This window comes from Euprymna scolopes, chromosome 23 (genome assembly GCF_053919585.1).
Source record: "Euprymna scolopes isolate OS-2025 chromosome 23, ASM5391958v1, whole genome shotgun sequence".
Taxonomy (NCBI): Eukaryota; Metazoa; Mollusca; class Cephalopoda; order Sepiida; family Sepiolidae; genus Euprymna; species Euprymna scolopes.
The window spans coordinates 99,645,869-99,665,166 of record NC_136504.1 but is presented as its reverse complement, the minus strand read 5'-3'; the positions used below and the strand labels follow the sequence as shown (position 1 = coordinate 99,665,166).

The window sequence follows — 19,298 nt, the reverse complement described above, 5'->3', positions numbered from 1 at the left end:
TTAATAAAGTGATTTGAGCCCGAAACTATAAATTTTAAGGGGTCATAATAGGGGTCAAATTTTAAAAAATTAACCATTTTTTTTGTTTTTTTGCACAGCATACACCTCCAAACACCCGAGCAACGCCGGGCACCCCTGCTAGTATATATATATATATATATATATATATATGTTAGGTCATGTCATATGCTACTGGTACCATGTAACCCAGTACTACCTGCCTCATGGTTGGGTCACCGGCGACTAAACTGGTTCCCCCACCAGACTTGTTTGGTGAGGAGGGCGGCTAGTCTCCCTGAAGGATTAAAAACAAGACCTTCCAAAGGGTGAATGAACTCTTTCTGGGTCAACGGCCAACTAGCACCGTGTATATTTGTGTGTGTGTATATGTGTATTGGGGTAGAGAGGGCTCCCGTAAGCCGTGGTGAAGGCAACCTTTCTAGGAGAAGCAAATCTCTAATTTAAAAAACCATAAAGCGGAAGACCAGTACCCGCATTAAGCTGGTCTGCAGTTTAATTTGTTGCTGGCTATCTTGCTCTTGCTTGTTGCTGGATCTCAACATTTTGAACCGAGAGAGAGACTTAGCTGTCGTACAAAGCTAAGACTCTGTAACATCATATTTGTATAGATACTCCCTCAGACATTTGGAATCATGGATTTTAAATGTCTGAGGGAGTGGCACTCGTCTGACAAGACGTTGCAATCATCATCATATATATATATAAATAAACTCGTATTCCTGTCTGTTTGTTCACAATTTGATTAATATATGCAAAAGGCCAATTACTTTATCATTTCATTCATTTCTATATATAGTATGATTCTTGCAAAATATACGATTAAGAGGTGACCCCATTTGCATTAAATAAACAATCCAATTCAACTACGATTTAAAACAAAAACAAAACTTTCATTTACAATATTTTTACCATTTTTTTTTTCACATTTTTTTGACATCGTAACTGCTAATTTTTTTTTTCTTTTAATAACACAATAAGTCATAACTCATCATTTTTATAACATAAAAACGTGTATTTCGATTAACACAAATTCTATTTTGGTATTTTTGAAACTAAATTATTTACAGTTTGTTTTCGTTGCAACAGACCGTAAAGACAAATCTTTCTAGACCGAGGCAGCATTAAAAAATTCGCTTAAACTGGTATATAGTCATAAAAAGGTGCTCAATATCTGGAGAATAGCTTTCTCTTTGTATCCCTTCTGCCTAAATATCTGGTGGAGAGTTTGTCACATACTTTTTTTGGGGAGGGTGGGGGATTACATTTTTGTGTTTTCATCCGTTATTTTATTTTTGAAATTTTTGTTGGGGTAACGATGGAGTTGGCATATAATAATGAAAAACTGCACAATATCCTTAGTATAGCAGGTGCGCCCAAACCGAACATGACCTTGGCAACGCTGGGTATCCATGCTAGTAATTAATGAAAATAGAATATTTGAAGTTTTAAGGGAGTAATCGGCATCATCATAGCATTTCATCTCGAAATTCATCATCGGGCAGTGTCTGAGGCATCCCTCAGGTCCATATTGGAGCATGCCTGGCTTGGGGGACAATCACAGCAACACTGAGTGTCCTGTACATAGCCCTACTTGTGCAGGTTGTTCCTAGTTTTGGAAACCTTTGCTTGAACCTCATTGAGAGTTACTCATTCTTTCCGGAGGAGTGCAAAGCTTCCCGAGATGTCTTCTTTCGGTAACTTTTTACCGCCAGAATTTTTTTTTATGCAATAAATTTTTTTAATCATGAAACTCACATGACAAGTTAGCGTGCAACTGACGCATGAATATAAACCCCCCCATTCACTTGTGTGCGATAGTCTGCACATCAGCGCTACCGAGTATCCTGTACGTAGCAGGTTGTTCCTTTCTTTGGAAATGTTTGATTGGGCCTGGTTGAGTGTTACTCTTTCCGGAGGAGTTCAGAGTCTGCTGGGAGATCTTTCTTTAAGGGGGCTATGCCCTAATAGATCCCTAATAAGTGTATTTTAGAGATTCAGGGACATTTCCATTGTCTTCCTCAAAATTTTACATAATACACTTTTAGATTTTATGTAAATTTTTTAAACTTTCTATAAAGAGCACACAAACATCACACACAGAGTTTATTTAGTAAAATCAACAAAAATACATTTATTGATTCAGACAAAGAAAATTAAAGAATACTATCTAGCAAAGATCATCATATTTGATTTAATGTTTGTTTTCCATGCTGGTATGAATCGGTAAGCTTTTAGAAATTGATTTCTAAACTAACTTCTGTTTGACCAAGATTTTTTTCTATTTCTTAAAGAACTTTAAAACTTCAAACTGTGGTCTTTCAAAGTATATTTTACATTTCTGTAAAACTTTTGATATAAATATATATGTGAATTCATATTTTCTCATTTTTATTCCAAAATTCACTGTTGAGTTAGAATTTGCTAACTGGTGACTCACTCATAACATTCATGGTTTTATCCATTTTTTTTTTTTTCATTTCATTTTTCTAGTTCAGAATCTATTTCATCTAACACTTATCAATGACGAGTTTTTGACCTTGAAGTAGTGTTTTTTTTTGTTTTTTTTTAAACTTCTTACATCATGCTTTGTCTGGAGCGATTGCCATTAAAAAAGCTCTATTTTTGGCACATTTCAGAACACCTATAGCTAGAAGCAGCACTATAAATCCAAACAACAAGAATCAATCACACACAAGTTGATTTTTTTTTTTTATTATGTGGTGGTTAATGGTCATGATCCTGACTTCTACAAAATCAATTTCAACTAGTTAGAAATTACAATTAAATCAAATCACCTATTTTTTCAAGTTAATTTTTCATTTGCAGACAGCAAGGTTAAAAAAGCAAAAGAGTTGAAATGGCTTTGTTCAATAATAAATTAAAAAAAAACTTTTATATCTCAACTTACCACTTTCTGCTGCTACGGACTTGGGAGGAGGGATTGGTGCCAATACCGTTGGAAATACGGCGCCAGCAATTTGATTATCCAGCTACAAAGAAAAGGAGTTTATTAGTTTATATATATATATATATATATATATATATATATAATGTGCGTGTGTGTGATAGGTTTAATTTTTTTTTATAATGTATATATTGAGAATTCTTTTTCTTCAATACATTTCGACTTAAAATAATTGTCTGAAAATATATTAGAATTGTTGCTCTGTATGCATTAAGCTCTCCGGCTGGAATCATGTTACATATTTTTATGATATCAGACGGACCTTTTTCTATTCAGATCAAAACCCAATACTGTTTACAAACTGAAAGTTTTTTTTTTTTTTTTATCATTTTAATATTTGAAATTTCCAGCAGTTATATGCTATGTATTAAGCTGCTATTTGCATGGATAATGTTAAAGTAATTATTTAGTTTGTGGGGCTGGATATAAAAAAAGCGAGTCATTTTTTACTCTTTGTGGTATTTGTTTGTATAAAACTTGTTTGAACATTATCCATACAAACAATAGCTTGGAAAAAAAAAAAAAATAATAATCTGAAAACCTTCACCATATGTTACGTTATCAACAGGAAAAACAATTTGCTTACAACTGTCTGCATCATTCAACTAACAATTTATTCATGTCGATCTGCATCCATTAGTGACACACTGGTTCTCATTAGATCACCAAAGTTAAGCAATGTTGAGCCTGGTCAGTACCAGATGGGGGCACTATTTGAAATTATCAAGCGCTGTATGCAAGGAAGACTCCAACACCTTCCTGCAAGAACTGCAAAAACCTAATGCCATCATCCCCCTTATCTGGGATATACACAAGATTAAGGACTGCCTGTGAACTTAATATTCCCATGAAACTTCCTCCTCTGGGGAAAGTCAGTTCAACATGCCTATACATAACACTTGAGTAAGCAAAAAAGAACAAGTGAAGTATGATCCCCTGTGAGGACACAGTGAACAAAGCATTAAAAAAAAATGACTAAGTTCAGCACTGCCTCCCCCTTCCCCCCATTTAGCCCCCAAAATGCCCAGGGGATGTCAAATCCTGGTGAAAATGAACAAATGGTGCAGTTTTAGGCCTTAACATGTAAATTTGAGTTCTGCATCATGCAAAAAAAGAAATGACTAAGTCCATCATTTGCCCCCCCACCCCCCCTTAGCCCCAAAAGTCCCCAAGGCCTTAACATATTAAAATACGAGTTCAGCACACGCAAAACTGCTGAATAGACATACACAGAAAATTTTGGACAAATATGGTAAAATAGTCCTTAAAAAAAAGAAAAAAAAAAAAAGAAAAAAAAAGAGGAGTGTTTTTATTAGCCCTAAGAAAAAAAAAAAAAATCTTGGGGCACACTCAAGAGTTATTGCTAACTATAGAATTATATAGAAATCATTTAGTTACAACTTTTCAGAAAGTTTTATATCCAAGACATCAGTTTTATTTTTTTAATAAGCACAAAAGTGTCAATTTAAGCCATTTTAACCCGAAAGGAACCCGGGGGGGGGGGGGGTTCCTGGAAAATCCGTTCTATTACTTCTTTCTTTTTTTTTTTTTTTTACTTCTACCATGTTTAATGTTTGTGCAAAATCTCAAAAAATTCCAAGGCGTAGTTATTAAGAAAAGTGTGTACAGACGAATGGACAAGGATGAATTTAGAGGTCCATTCTTGTCGGGGGACCAAAAAGGAATGTACAAATCAAATTCTCTTGAATATTTCAGACACATACAAAAAACTGCCCTGATAAATTTATTCTTTTACAATTATTTTGAAATTTATTTGATTTTTATCAGGTTTTACACTTTTGCTATTTTTGATTTGATTAAGTTTTTTTTTTTTCCCCAAAAAAATGATTTCATTACTTTAATTTTGCGATAGATTTCAATATCATTTTTGCCAATCAATTTCTCTTGAGAAGAAAGATATTAAACAATGAAAAACATTGTTAATTTCAATAAAATGTAATTTTATGAATTTGTTTTTCTTTTTGCATCTTTCATCATGAGTTTCCTGCGCAGTTCATAAATTTAAGGAAGTTGTCATCTGTGAAATGATCAACACAAACCGGATTATCAAGTAGATACTGACCAACTTTTGAATTTGATATATTTCATTCAGAATTACAATTAGGATGCTATGCAGACAGTAACGATCAAAGACTTTCAGTTTGCAAGGGTCTGCATCTCTCAGTGTTTATCTCCCTCTCACAGTAGGAAGATGTGACACAAGGCCAGGAAAGTGGGATTTCAAAAAGTCAGTGCACTAGAGGCCTGCAAAAAATGCTTGGATAGCCCCTTTGGCATTTCTTAGAGGTACCTTAAGTAATTAGCAACAAATCCACCCTTCTCAAGGAGTGAGAAGGCAAAGCCTGGGAAGGTAGATCTTTTAGAACTGCACAGGACCAGGACCCTAACTGTCAACAGAGAAAAAGCCACCTCAACAATGGTTTAGATTCTGGCAACTTTGAAACGTAGAGAAATCCTAGCTGGAACTCACTGAATAAGCCTTACACCTATATAGAGGTATAAATAAGAGTTTGATAAACCGACTTTCATAGCTAACTTAATTTCTCTCCTAAACCACAATCAAGATAATACTTTTCACCTTGCTATAAAAACACTTAATTGATTATAATTTATATAAAGGGAAAATGTCTATATGCTCAACTAAAAATCCAAAAATACAAAATGAACCACTACAAAGTTGGTATTATCTCGACTACCATTGCCCCGGATGTATAATATCTGGAGAAAAACAAAAAACATTCTGTGAGGATTAATTGGGCCAGTCTATGTTAGGGAGGAGCCGTTTTTTCTGGATTTTTAATGTTATTGTGTAATCATTAAAAATTAAACTGAACTGGAGAATAGTATTTGTTAGAGAAGCAGCTGAATCACAATCTGACCTGCAGTCTGTTAATCTTCGCGTGAAGTTGCAGCTGATGTGGTGAAGTCTTGTACTGGACCCAGATTCCGTCTTGGAAACTTCGTCTCAGCACTCGTTTATTCGGTTTGAACATCATCATTTCAGAAAAGTCCACCTGGAAAAGAAACGACAAAGTAAATAGTTTCTCTCAACCCTCAAGATGAAGAAAGTTATTTTATAGAAAAAAAAAAAAAAAAAACATTCTGCAATTACTAATAAATACATAAAATTATAAAGTAAAAACAAGTACCAAGCCATTATTTGGATCATTCGGACTACTATTCTCATCTTAAGTGTTATTCGAACAATGTTTCGATTGATGTAACCTCCGGCCTTCTTCAGGCGTATCTTGTTGAACTCTGGGAATCTTTCTATCAAACTATAATTTGTATGAAATTTCAAATGGAACCCATTATTTAATCAAGAGGGTAGCATACTCGTTTTGTCAGCCACGATTAGGTAGAAATCCTAAATAATTTGCAATTGTACTTTGTCTTGCCTGCATTGAGAATTGAACCTTTAATCTTCAGAAGAGTAACTTTACAACTGAACTTTACCAAGTACTTTATCTACTATGACACGGGGACCTTATGACATTTTTTCTCATTCATCCCAAGCAAGACAAATTGTTACTGAAACATAAGTGGCTACTGTGAATTAGGGAATATGCCTACAGGGACATTCTAAGTAGAGGGTTGAGCAGCAAAATGTCTGCTCACATTACTAAGATGTAGAAGCTTAAATGTATAGTCAGGGAAGCAGTAAACAGGGAGCGAATTCCAAAGTGTAACAGTTCAAGGGAAGAAACTATTAGAGTAAAAGACTCCTGCATCAGGGGATCTCTACAGTGAAGGCGTGAGATTTTACTGCCCATCTGGTTAGTCGTGGGTATTTAGATCGAAGGATTTGAAGCACATTTCATTAAAGTGCTTTTTAAACAAACATAGGAATGCAACATCGCAGTGATGGGACAGAGTTTAGAGGTTGGTTGATACTGAGAGACATTAATTGGAGTGGGGGGGGGTATTTGTTTATTAATGGCCAGACCTTTCTACTGCTCCAGACAGTACCCTTACTCTGGACATAATCCTCTACCTTCACAAAAGGTAAACATGTCCTAAGTTGAAGTTCTGTAGCCGCATCTGAGGAGGTGCCTCTCAGAGCATTCTCTCTCTGCTCTATCGTTACTTACATGGTAGGTGGTCAACTGAGCTTATTTTGTATTACTTGGATTATTCAGACTATTATTCTTATCTTGAGTGCTATTTTCACAACATTTTGGTCGATGTAACCTTCGACCTTCTTCAGGTATATCTTAAACTCTGAAATCTTTTTGTCAAATTTGGGAATCTGCACAAAATTTCAAACGGAACCCTTTGTTTAATCCACGGTTCCATCAACCAGGATTGGGTAGAAGTCTTAAGTAATTTGCAATTGTATTCTTAGTTGAGAATTGAACCTTCAATCTTCAGAAGATTGTCACTTTTAACTGAATTCACCTAGTACTTTATTACGCCACAAGTCCTTGTTACCCCCAGGAATTAAATAAAAGGTTTTGTTTGAAATTTTGTATAGATTCCCAAATCTGATAAAGATTTTAGAGTTTGTACAAGAAACACCTGATAAAGGTTGGAGGTTACATCAACCGATATGTTGCGAAAACATTCAAGATGAGAACAGTAGTCCAGATAATACAAATTATCAATCTTTATCTAAAAAATTTGGTACTTGTACAGTTTAATCAAGACATTAAAAAAAATGAAAATATTGAAAAAAAAGTTATATTGTACATACCCATTATGGAATGAAGTTCTTCGGAAAAATTTTATTTAATTTGATCAAGTATTTGTTTTTTTTTATCAAAGTTTAATGAGATCAATTGTATCCCGCAACTTTGCCTATTTCGTGAACAATGAGGGGGGAGGGCTTTATAAAGAAAAAGTGATCAGCAAACAACAAAATGAAAAAGGGACCAAAAAAAAGGCAGAAACTATAAAATAAGTGAAAAAAACTAAAATATTTATGTAGGTATTTTTTCTGTCCAGGTTTCAAAATAATCTTGTCAAATTTTGACAAACTTTAAGCGGTGATGGAGTTATCTCCCTTGGCGCACTCGGCACCTGGTGCAGGAAACAACCTCATTAAAAATTTGATTTTTCTCTAAAAAATCTACTTGATCAAATTAAATGAAATTTTTTCATGAGAAAATCATTCCATAGCAGATATGTACAATAACTTTTTTTCAATGTTTTCATTTTTTTTAATGTCTTGAGCAATCTGTACAAACACCAAAAATTCAAGTAAATTCGATGATGTAGATAACTTAAAATATAAACCTTTCACTGTTTATAAGAAGGTTTTTGTTTTCTTTGTTTGAGATTCTTGTTGTTACATAAAATCTCAAAGTCCATGCTAAGATAGGATCCAATATACTCACATCATATTTATTATCCAACACTCTGCGTGAAGTTCCTGGTTTACCAAGAGCAATCTCATTTTGGTACTTCTGATAACCAGCTTCCAAAATTGAAGAACTTTTCATTTCCATTGCTTTGAAGCGTTTCTTCTTTTCCTCCCATATAATTCCAGAACTGAAAGAGAAAAAACAGTTTTTAGGGTTTTAAGATTATAATGTCTTACCCAGAATTGTCTGTTAAATATATTGAATACTAGCAAGCTGCCAAGCATTGTCCAGTCGTAAAGTATGCTTAAATATGATATTTTGATTAATTCAGATTTCGTATTTATTATATTATATTATATTGGACCCAATATATCGTAACGATTTAAAAAAAAAAAAAACCCCAAAAAAACAAAACAAACAAAAAAAAAAAACCTCCTGTGTCACCACCGAGAAACGAAACAAATACATTTAGCTTACGATTCACTTTTACCTTTGACATTAATACCTGAGCTATTAAGACAGGTTTGCTGCAAGTCTAAAAATTAAAACAAGAACCAATAGCTATTATGTTATGCATGCATATTCGTAATGCCGGCATTTGATCTTCATCTGGCAAATTTCATTTTTTTTTAAATTTTTATTTTCACACTTTTGCACCAATTTTCTCCTGATTAAAACTAAATATAAAGTTTTGCATGGGTTTGAATACCCTATATATTAAGTTTCATGTCTAGACCAAAAACTGACAGGAGTTTGGTAGGCAAAACTTTTTAAACAAATATATATACACATACATAAATATATATAGTAAGAGGTTTGTGCTTACAATAACCTTTTTATGCAAATATAAATTATGTTAAATATCTGCATGAATATAATTACACGTAACTAATGATCATCTCATAAGAAAACAAAAAAAAAACTAATAGGGAATTACAATAAAGGTTTTAAAAGAATATGCAAATTAGCTCTTTCGCAGATGAATGCAATTCAACGGCAAAGTTGTATTTTCTTTTTAAATAAATAGAAAAAAGTTTTGTTTTTTATGTGAATATCAATACACAAAAACAAATTTATAGAAGTATAAATTAATTTGAATATGTGTCTATGTATAGCTCCACACTCACACTAGACTTTTTAGTCCATTAAAAACAGGCAAAAAGTTATAGCCCATCGACTTAGAATTAGTGCTTTATGCCAATTTGATGCTTGGATATGGTTAAGTTTGCGCTAATTTTTGCATTACATACTAATCCCTAACTGTGCATCGAACAGATACCACAATACTTAGTTCGCTGCACCTTATAAAAAAGGTCCATACAAAAATTCTAACCAGATTGGCCCAGTAATTTGGAGAAAAAGTGGAACGGACACACAAAGATATACAAGTTCAATTTGTTCTATTGTGTCATAGATAGTCGCCCACTTCCACCCAAAGTTAGTCTATTTAAGACATGATTTTATAATACTGCTGTAACTTTTTTTTTTATAAGGGAGTCACCACTTATCAAGGCCCAAAAGCCATCCAAAGACGAGGGTTAATGAGTGTACAGTGGTCATTGGGAGAACAGCGTAGTAAATGTTAGTCTTGGAAATTTGGGAATAACTTGATTTAAGGGTTGGCTTAACAGAAACTTGTTCACATTGGACTTAAAAATGACCATATTGTAGTCAGCTGGAAAGCAGGCCAGAGGAATAGAATTACACAGAATTGCAGTTCAAGGGAAGAAGCTTTTATTCATGAAATCTGTATTTAGATTTAGGCAGAGATATGTGGAGGAGAATTGTTGATAGTGTTTTTTTTTTTAAAGTGTTATTTTTTTTTTTTTTTTGTAAACGGGAACCATAGATTGAAACTCAGACGAACACTTGCCATGAAAATAATGATAGAGCAGAGACAGGCTCACAATGTCTTCTTTGGGAAAAAGGTTACAGGGAAGAGAAAAGGACATCACCTACTAGGTTTCCAAGCCAATTTTAAACTTGGTCAAGGCAGGATAGGTTGCTTCAAGCAGCTCCTGCTAAAATGTGGCAACAGTACCCTATTGCAGGACATACTTGGCTTTTATATAGGTAGAGGATTTCATCGGCAGAGAGATATTTATTGGAACGGTAGAATAATCCAAATATTTTCCAGTAATTTTGGCAATGGATTTCATGCATGTGTTCCATTTCAGATCATTAGTGAGGGTCGGTTCCAGAAGCTTGTCAAAAAAATGGTGCTTCTCCAAAAACGAGAGCCAATCTTGGTTGCAATTTTATAATTATTCATATTTTTTTTTATTGAGTCTTAACTGATTTTAACATGGAGTGTGTAAAGATGAGCATTTTTTTCTACACGCATGGAATGTGCAAGAATATTTATATTTACAATCTGAATCCCTTTTTAAAGTTTCACACCATCGCACACCGTTGAAAATGGTGCACCAATTAATTGAATTTTTGAGACTCCTTGAGTTTAGAACCAGTTTCGTTAAAGGATCATCCATAATATAAATCTCACCTGTCTGTTTAAATGTATGTATGTGTCTGCCTAAAACTTTCGACTGTGGCGACAGATTTTCACAAGATTGGTATCATATTGAAGCTTGATGTCTCTAACGACAAATATCGAAAAATTGGCCAAAAACATTAATTCCTTCACCCTCAACTGGGCAGTTTCCTACAAGGAGGGGTCAATTTTTTGCGAGCCATTTTTGCAAGTCATCATATCAGTTGGATTGACTTTGCCTAATTTTAATGTTTCGAACTTCCGATGGCATCATGGAGTAAGACATTAGATTTTCTTTCACTTCCTTTTCCATCTTCGTGTCATGGGTTCGAACCTGCCTGCCTACTACCACTTTTTTTTTTGCCTCAACAGATCTCCAAACACCTGAGCAATGCCGGGCACCCAGACTAGTTTTATTATAAACTTCAATGAAGCAATAACTTGTAAATTTGAACAGACAAACTTACCTGGTGATACCTAGGTAGGCCACTTCTGTCTGGTTAAGATTATTCACAAGTGACAAACCCAAACCAAAAATAAAGAGGTTGATTTCCTGTTCAATTCGCTCCAATTCTCCAGCCTGAAAAAATGAATTTATCATTTAGACTATAGAAAACATTGGGAATAGATAATTATTTAAGTTGGGAAGAATGTGTAATGCAAGTCTTAAAGATATGTGTAGAATTGTGGCAAAGGTACTGCAAGGACATCTCATTTGACAGTCACCAAACTCATTCGTGTGGCGCAATTTGATCCTGAGCCCCGAGAGGATGACGTATATTATTATTTGTGAATTAAATCTTAGGTACCAAGTCGTTGAACAATATGCAATTTGTATACACGTGATGGATTGAAATATAGAAAGGACCAAAAACATTAAGCAAGGTTAATCATTTAGTTAGGGAGGGAAGGAACACGAGAATGGTATGATGGATGTGTAATGAGTCTTAAAGACATGTATAGAATTGTGGCAAAGCTACTGCGAGGACATCCCATTTGACAGTCGCCAAAATCATTTGTGTTGCAACATGCATCATGAGTGAGTATCACCAGGCCAAGCTGCGGCATGATTTGATCCTGGACCTTCAGATGACTGCTGGGTAAAATCTAGACACACAATCACACACAATTGGGCCTTGAGATGACTGCTCGGGTAAAATATTGAACGATATACTATTTGCATATATGTAATAGAAAAACAAATTATAAAATAGAGCTGAATTATGTCTATGGCAGATTGAGGAATGTATTTCTGTCAAATTGACATATTGCAAACATTTTTGAGACTGGAAGAGAACAGAAAAGGGAGGGAAAAGGAACGTTCACTGATTACTGGTTGCGTTTTTTTTTTTTTTTTTTTTTTTTTTTAGACTGCAACAATAACAACTGAGCTGAATTATTTTTTTATTTTTTTTATTTCAAAAACATCGTTTCATCAATTGTAAGAACAGAAAAGAAACAATCTCTGTAAAATATTCAATGTTTATTGATTGAAATAATACCAATTGGTCAATTCAATACTCAATGTGGATTGGTTGCTGATATCAGATTTCAGCCAGTTAGAAAGAGTTTGCTCTGAGAGCCAGGCATCTGTTGGAATTTACTATTTAAGCAACAAGCTAGGCACAGTCAGCAGTTAGAAACTTAACTTGCCAAATGAACTCATGTCTGGACAATGTTTCTATGATTCAAATGAAAAAGCAACCAACTCGGTACAGAATACCAATGTATTCTTACTTTAACATTAAAGCTGTCACTAACCGTGTTGTTAATTCTAACAGAAAAATAATATCAGTAAAATATGACAGGACGTACCTGATAAATCATATGCAGAACTGCAGCAAATGGAGTCTGCACTTGAAAGTATTATCAAAATCAATTGGAATAAAGGCTTGAAAAGAGTTTTAATTAAGAGAGTTCTTTGGTTTGAAATTAAAAATTTAAAACAATGAAAAATAGATAACAAACCATCACATATCCATAGTAGCTTGGTTTGACGTTAGCTGTCTATATTCGAGGTGAAATTCTTATAACATTGCTTTGAAATGAAGATGGAAAACGAAAAGACAAAAAAAACATTTTGATCGTACCTGCTGAGCTACAGTAACCAGCGCCAAATCCTGACTAAACATCAACACTCTTTGCATACCATCAAGAAAGGAAACCCAGTAGACTTTGGTGTCACTATCAGCAAAGAATTCGCCAATTCCATCCTGAAAAAAACATTTAAAATGAAATTCTTTTTTTTCAATCTGATCAGGAGCCTTTCATCAAATGCAAAGAAAAAAACAATTTGTAGATTTGTTTAAGTTTTTTTTACTTGTTTATATATTTAATATAAGTAATGAAAGGAAAATGGTTTGATATCAAATGTGATTCAATTAAAGTATACAAAATTTGTAAAGGTACATTTTTTTTTTACCAGAAACATTTTTTATACAATTTAACAGTTTTTATAAACAAAATTTGCAAATTAAAAAAAAATTTTTTTTTTAATTCAAGTTTAAAAAAAAAATTATCAAATGTTAGGAAAATTAGTGCAAGTCCATAGGCTTACCTTTTTTTTTTTTTTTTTTTTTTACAAAGGCATCACCACATTATCAAGGCCCAGAGGCCACTCAAGGATAAGGGTTAAAGAGTGTACAGTAGAAATTGGTCAATATAGTAATGAAAATTTGGTAAATTTAATAACTTATATGGAACGGCTCATCAAGAACTTATTTACTTTAGACTTGAACACAACCATATTGTAGTCAGCCGGAAAGCAGGAAAACGGAAGACAATTCCACAGGCGTGCAGTTCTAAGAAAGAAGCTTTGTTCATGGAATCTACGTTTAGGTTTAGGTACAGATAAAGAGTGGGGGAAATTATTGATAGTGTTTACAGCTAGACGAGTGTTTCTTGTGAAAGTTTGGCGAGGGGGGACCATAGATTGAAGCTCAGTTGAACACTTTCCATGAAAATAACAATACATCAGAGACAAACTCGCAACATCTCTTCTGCGAGATAGAGGTTGCAAGGAGGAGAAAAGGACACCTCCTACGAGGCTACGAAGTCTATTTTGAACTCTATCAAGGCAGGACAAGTCCTTTCTAGCAGCTCCTGCCCAGATGTGGCAACAGTATTCCATCCTTGGACGTACCTGGCTCTTATATAGGTAGAGAATAGCATCAGCAGTGAGATATCTACTGGATCGATAGAAAGATCCCATTTTTCCAGCGGCCTTGGCAACAGATTTGATATACGTGTTCCATATAAGATCAATTAAAGAACAAAATTAGAAAAAAATCTTTATGATGAATGTACCATCACAGAATGAAAATGTCATATTCCAACAATTGTGTAAATTGATCAAGTAGTTATTTTTTAAATTAAGAAAACTAAAATTTATGAGGAAGCGATGATGTGCCATGATCTTCCATATGTAATAAATAGAGATAACAATTCAAACTACTAACATCAAAATCAGTTTTGTAATGGCTACGGTTTACTATCAAAATCACTAAAAATCGTTAAAAAAAAAACTTTTGTTCCATGATGGGTATGTGTACTATAAAGATTTTTCTGTATTTTTGTTTGTTTTGTTAATTAAACTGAATTCTGGACTTGCAGAAGTTAAATTTGATTTATTTATTTATTTATTTTTACAAAAAAAAAAAAAAAAAAAAAAAAAAAAAAAAGACGTTTATACAACATCTACCAATGAACTGCCACCAACATATACTTTATTAGATCATCATACCTGGGTCAAATCATTTTTAACTTCCTTATTCGTGCCACAGATCCATAAGAGTTCTCGACTGCCAACAGGATCTTCCCATGTGTACAACATGGCTTGTTCAGAACCCAACATGTGAGTGGTTTTCACATCTCTGGAGGAAAAAAGTGATGCAATAATAAACAAGAAAGCATACACTACATTGACAATTCATGAAACTTCTATAGAATAAAAAAATTGGGGATCATAACATTAAATACCAAATATATTTATCAAATTGTTTTAATAGTAAATTTATAGCTTTACAAGGAAAAAAATATTTTATTTATATTTTATATTTAAACCTACAAAAAAAAAAAAAAAAAATTAAGTTTAAAATAAAATACGAAATTAAACAGATAAAAAAAATTCTGAAGAACTTCAAAAGAAAATTCACAACACTTCTGCCCTAATCTTATAAATGAAAAATGCTCCCAGAGTTGGAGGTTTGATTGTTTTTATTTTTAAGGGATATCAACCCTTTTCAGATAATTTAAAGTTGATTTTGGTCATTTGAGTGAAAGTTTTGGTTTAATGTTCTTTATATCTTCAAATATTTATTCATGGTGTTCGGTTTGGCTGTGGAGGAAAATTGTTGTTTTTGGAAAAAAATGATTGCGCTTTGCCAAGGAAATAAAGCAATGACATCAATGTTTGGTTCAACTTATGATGAGAGAAGGAAAAGAGTGAGGAAAAGAGAAAAAAACAGGAGGGGAGGGAGGAAAAGATGAGGAGGGAGAGGCAGAGGGGAAAGCAAAGGCAAAGCGAGAGGGGGAGAGGCAAAGTTAGAGGGAGAGAAATTAATGTTTCATATGAATATTTGTGTGGGCACTAATGAAGCATCATTTATTTTTCCTGTCCTTTTGAATAGAAGTTATCCATTCATACATATATATTTGATATATAATAGCAATTAACTTTATGGTATGAAACATGTTACTTACTTTTGGTTGAATTGTATCGAACATCTATCAATGTGGTTGATAAGCAATACTGTGGCCATTCCTGGTTTGTAACTGGTTAACGTAGTGACCATGGCAATCTCAGTGGCTTGGCATTCAATATTTATACCACCATACTAAAAAAGAAACATTTGATTTACACTCACACAGAATCAAAACTAAAACGATTCTTTTCCAAAATTTCTTCTTATATTAAAAAACAAAAAGAAAAATCTGTACGGTGTATGTACTCATGACAAATGCAAAATATATTTCAAATGCATATAAATGGATCAAATAATTTTATCTTTTATAAAGAAAATCATTTTTTTGAGTAACAGAAGAGCAGCTCTCTTTCTGCCATTTTGAGAACAGTCTAAGAAAGAAAAATAAAAAAATAACATAAGAAAGAAAAGGAGATAACTCAATAATTCAAACTTGAGATTTGTTGTAATATCTATGAATTCCCACAAGAAACCTTATAAAAATAAAACTACTTGATCAATTTATATATTTTTTGGAAAATGATACAGCTTCGTTTTATATATATATATATATATATATATATATATACATACACACACACTTTATGAATATATATATATATATATATATATATTGTCATCCACATACAGTACTGTTTCGTTGTATCACAACTCATCAGTGCGGCTAAACATACACTCTTCCCCAGCCAAGGATCGAACCTACAACCGTTGCATTGACAGTCAGCAGCTCTCACCAACAGGCTACGAATCAGTGCAGTAAATATTTCTCCTTGAGTGTGTATTAAATCCATACCCACCCGTCACAACAGTGCTCTAACCATCAGCTTGTTTACAAACAAATTAATAGTGGGCTTCGCCATTAAAATCGAAAGCACATGAATGACTTTATGAAAAAATTTAATGGATATCACAAAACCAATGATTACTCAAAGGAGTATCACTAAGAACCAAGAATGCTTTACAATAAATTGGAATTTACGTACAATGTTGATTAATTCAACTAACTTGGACTTTGACCATATCGTCTCAATCTCTACAAGGATTACTACGACACCTGTATACCATAATTTCATATCCTTCACTTGTTTCTACTTTTATTTTTTTTTTATCTATGTCCTTTAAAAAGACAATTTTTAATATTTTCTTTGTATGTGCTGAATAGCAAAATTCTTTCAAATTAGACCGAATATATGCCAATGACTTTCCCTCTGAGGAGACAAGCTTACATCAAAAATCCATGGATTAAGAAAAAAATCTCTGAATTGTATTCTTTACCCAAACAATAAGTTTCCATTTTGAAAAATATTTTTCTTATTGAAATTTAAATAAAAAAAAATATATATATATATATATATATATATATATATATATATATATATATATATCATCCATATACAGTACTGTTTTGCTGTTTCACAGTGCGGCTAGACAGGCAACTGCCTCAAGCCAGGATCGAAACCCGACCACCCAAATGACAGTCAAAGCTTCTCACCATTGCGCTATATGGCTGCTGCTGTGTGGGTAATGAATAAACGATGCTTTGATATCGTCCAAATGCTTCCGCTTGATTTGTTTACACAAAGAGCATCGCTTAATATGATATCTAATGGCAGTTTTTATATCACTTCCCGAAATGCTCAACCCAAGATAGGGAGCATTATAGTCCCATTATAGTTATGTGTGTGTGTGTGTGTATATATATATATATATATATATATATATATATATATGAGAAGCTCGTTGTTTGTTTACAAACAGACGATTTGAGCACTATAAAAGTGGTGGCGGGTGTCCATTTAAATAGACATTCCGACGAGTTATTTACGGGCGTCGCCTCCTGGTTGAGTGGGAGAACTGCCGACTGTCAACACGATGGTTCTAGGTTCAATCCTTGGCTAGAGAGTGATGCTAGTCTAGTGGCACTGAAGAGTTGTGATACAACGAAACAGGACTGTATGTCGATGACTACAAATATATATATATATATATATATATACACACATACATACATACATACACCTTATCATGTACAAATACAAATTAACTTTGTTGATAACATTAGATGGAAATCATATTTGATGAGTTAATGGGAGGAAAATTTCTATGAAAACAAATTCATAGAATTGTCATTCCATTAATGAAATGGATGAGATCCAAGATGAAATAAAGAAGGGTTACATAAGAGAAAAAAAAATGTAAGTCTTTGAATTTCAAAATCTTGTACTAATATCTCTATAATATACAGCTGAACATCTGTGTGTGTGTGTGTGTGTGTGTGTGTCTGGTCACGAATAGGCTCCTATATGGTTGACTATTATAGAAAACTGATCACATATGATAGATGTATCAAGACACAGGAATGAGTATGTTTGATCTGGCATAATGAGGATTCATTAAAATTGTGGGGTCTGCATATGTGCCTGGTCCACAAAGTATGGAAATAAAAAATTTAAAAAAAAAACGTTTACAAGTGTTTTTGATATAGATGTACATAATACTTTGATAAGTATGTTTTAACTTAAATAGGGATGGTATAATAAAATTGTGGGGTCTACGTTCGCGCCTGGCCTCCATAGAATGGAAATAGGCACAAACTTTAATAAAGACTTTTCATATCTATCTGCGTAAGTATACTTTGATAATTGTTTCAGTTTGAAGAAATATGGTATAATAAAATTATGGGGTGTTCGTTCGCACCTGACCTCCATAGAATGGAGGTATGTCACAAAGTTTAACAAGGTTTTTTAATATAGATCCACAGAATATTGTGATAGTTGTTTCAGTGTGAACAGGTATGGTATAATAAATTATGGGGTTTATCTATTTTATTTTTACTTTCATCATATTTTGCTTTGGTTTTGATACCCCCAAATTCGAAGCTATCTCTTTACAACCCTTCCTTTTCATAACCTATCATACTTTCAGAAATCAGAGTCCATTTTCTGTAGGCTGTTTTTGAACCCAGTCAACGATGGATACTTTTGCTAGTATATATATATATATATATATATAGCACAATTTGTTAAAATATAACATTTTTTTTTACATTTTCTTTGTTTTTTAATACAAGAGAAATTCTGGACAAAAACCTAACAAATAACACAGGCATCATATTCAGTTTCGTTTTACACGCTAGTACATTTTGAATGATGAAGAAATTACTTCCAAGCTTGTCTCTACTCAAGCCTATTTACCACCCTTTTTCTCAAATCTATCCTTATCACTTTTGCTTATGTTTTCATCGGCTTTCTCATGTGAAATAACCTTGCTATCACAACTGTTCTACATCTTGTTGCAATATTTTGGATATGAGAAGGGTATGATTAAAGAAAATTGGAAGGTTCTACTTATAGATACTGGTGATAGGAACTGACCAATCAAATGGAGCCATGCTCTGCTAGCAACCAACCAGACACTGAAAGCACTCAAAACATTTGATATTTTAGAATTCCCACACATAATTTTTATTGTCAACACGAAAAAAAAACAAAAAACTCTTGCTCTTCAACTGTAAACTTTTACAGTTCAAAACTTATACAGATCTGCTACCCACCAAAAAGTCTAAAATTAAACATGGCTTTCAATTCCAAACATCTATTGATCCAACATTCTTTCAATGTGAACATACCATCAAAGTCTCCTGTGCTGCACACATCTTTCTATACTGTCCAGATTTAATCTTCCTCTTAAGTTATCATATTTGGGTCTGTCTTTAAGTATTGTTGTCACATTTGGGCTAGTGCACCTGCTACTAGTCTCACTCCTGGACAGGGTTCAAAAGAGAGTTGCTAACC

At 33.3% G+C, this 19,298-nt stretch overlaps 1 protein-coding gene across 2 annotated transcripts in view; it reads right to left on the bottom strand.

The window, feature by feature from the left end:
* LOC145246061 (intermembrane lipid transfer protein VPS13A-like) overlaps nt 1-19,298 on the bottom strand; it is a 468,532-nt gene that overhangs the window by 59,501 nt on the left and 389,733 nt on the right. For both annotated transcript variants that reach the window (XM_080107901.1, XM_080107902.1), the window contains 7 exons: nt 15,503-15,636; nt 14,544-14,673; nt 12,892-13,014; nt 11,269-11,381; nt 8,344-8,497; nt 5,887-6,021; nt 2,930-3,011 (listed from right to left, as the gene is read on the bottom strand). In XM_080107901.1, the coding sequence (XP_079964027.1) occupies nt 2,930-3,011; nt 5,887-6,021; nt 8,344-8,497; nt 11,269-11,381; nt 12,892-13,014; nt 14,544-14,673; nt 15,503-15,636 (871 nt within the window). The remainder of the gene's footprint in view (nt 1-2,929; nt 3,012-5,886; nt 6,022-8,343; nt 8,498-11,268; nt 11,382-12,891; nt 13,015-14,543; nt 14,674-15,502; nt 15,637-19,298) is intronic.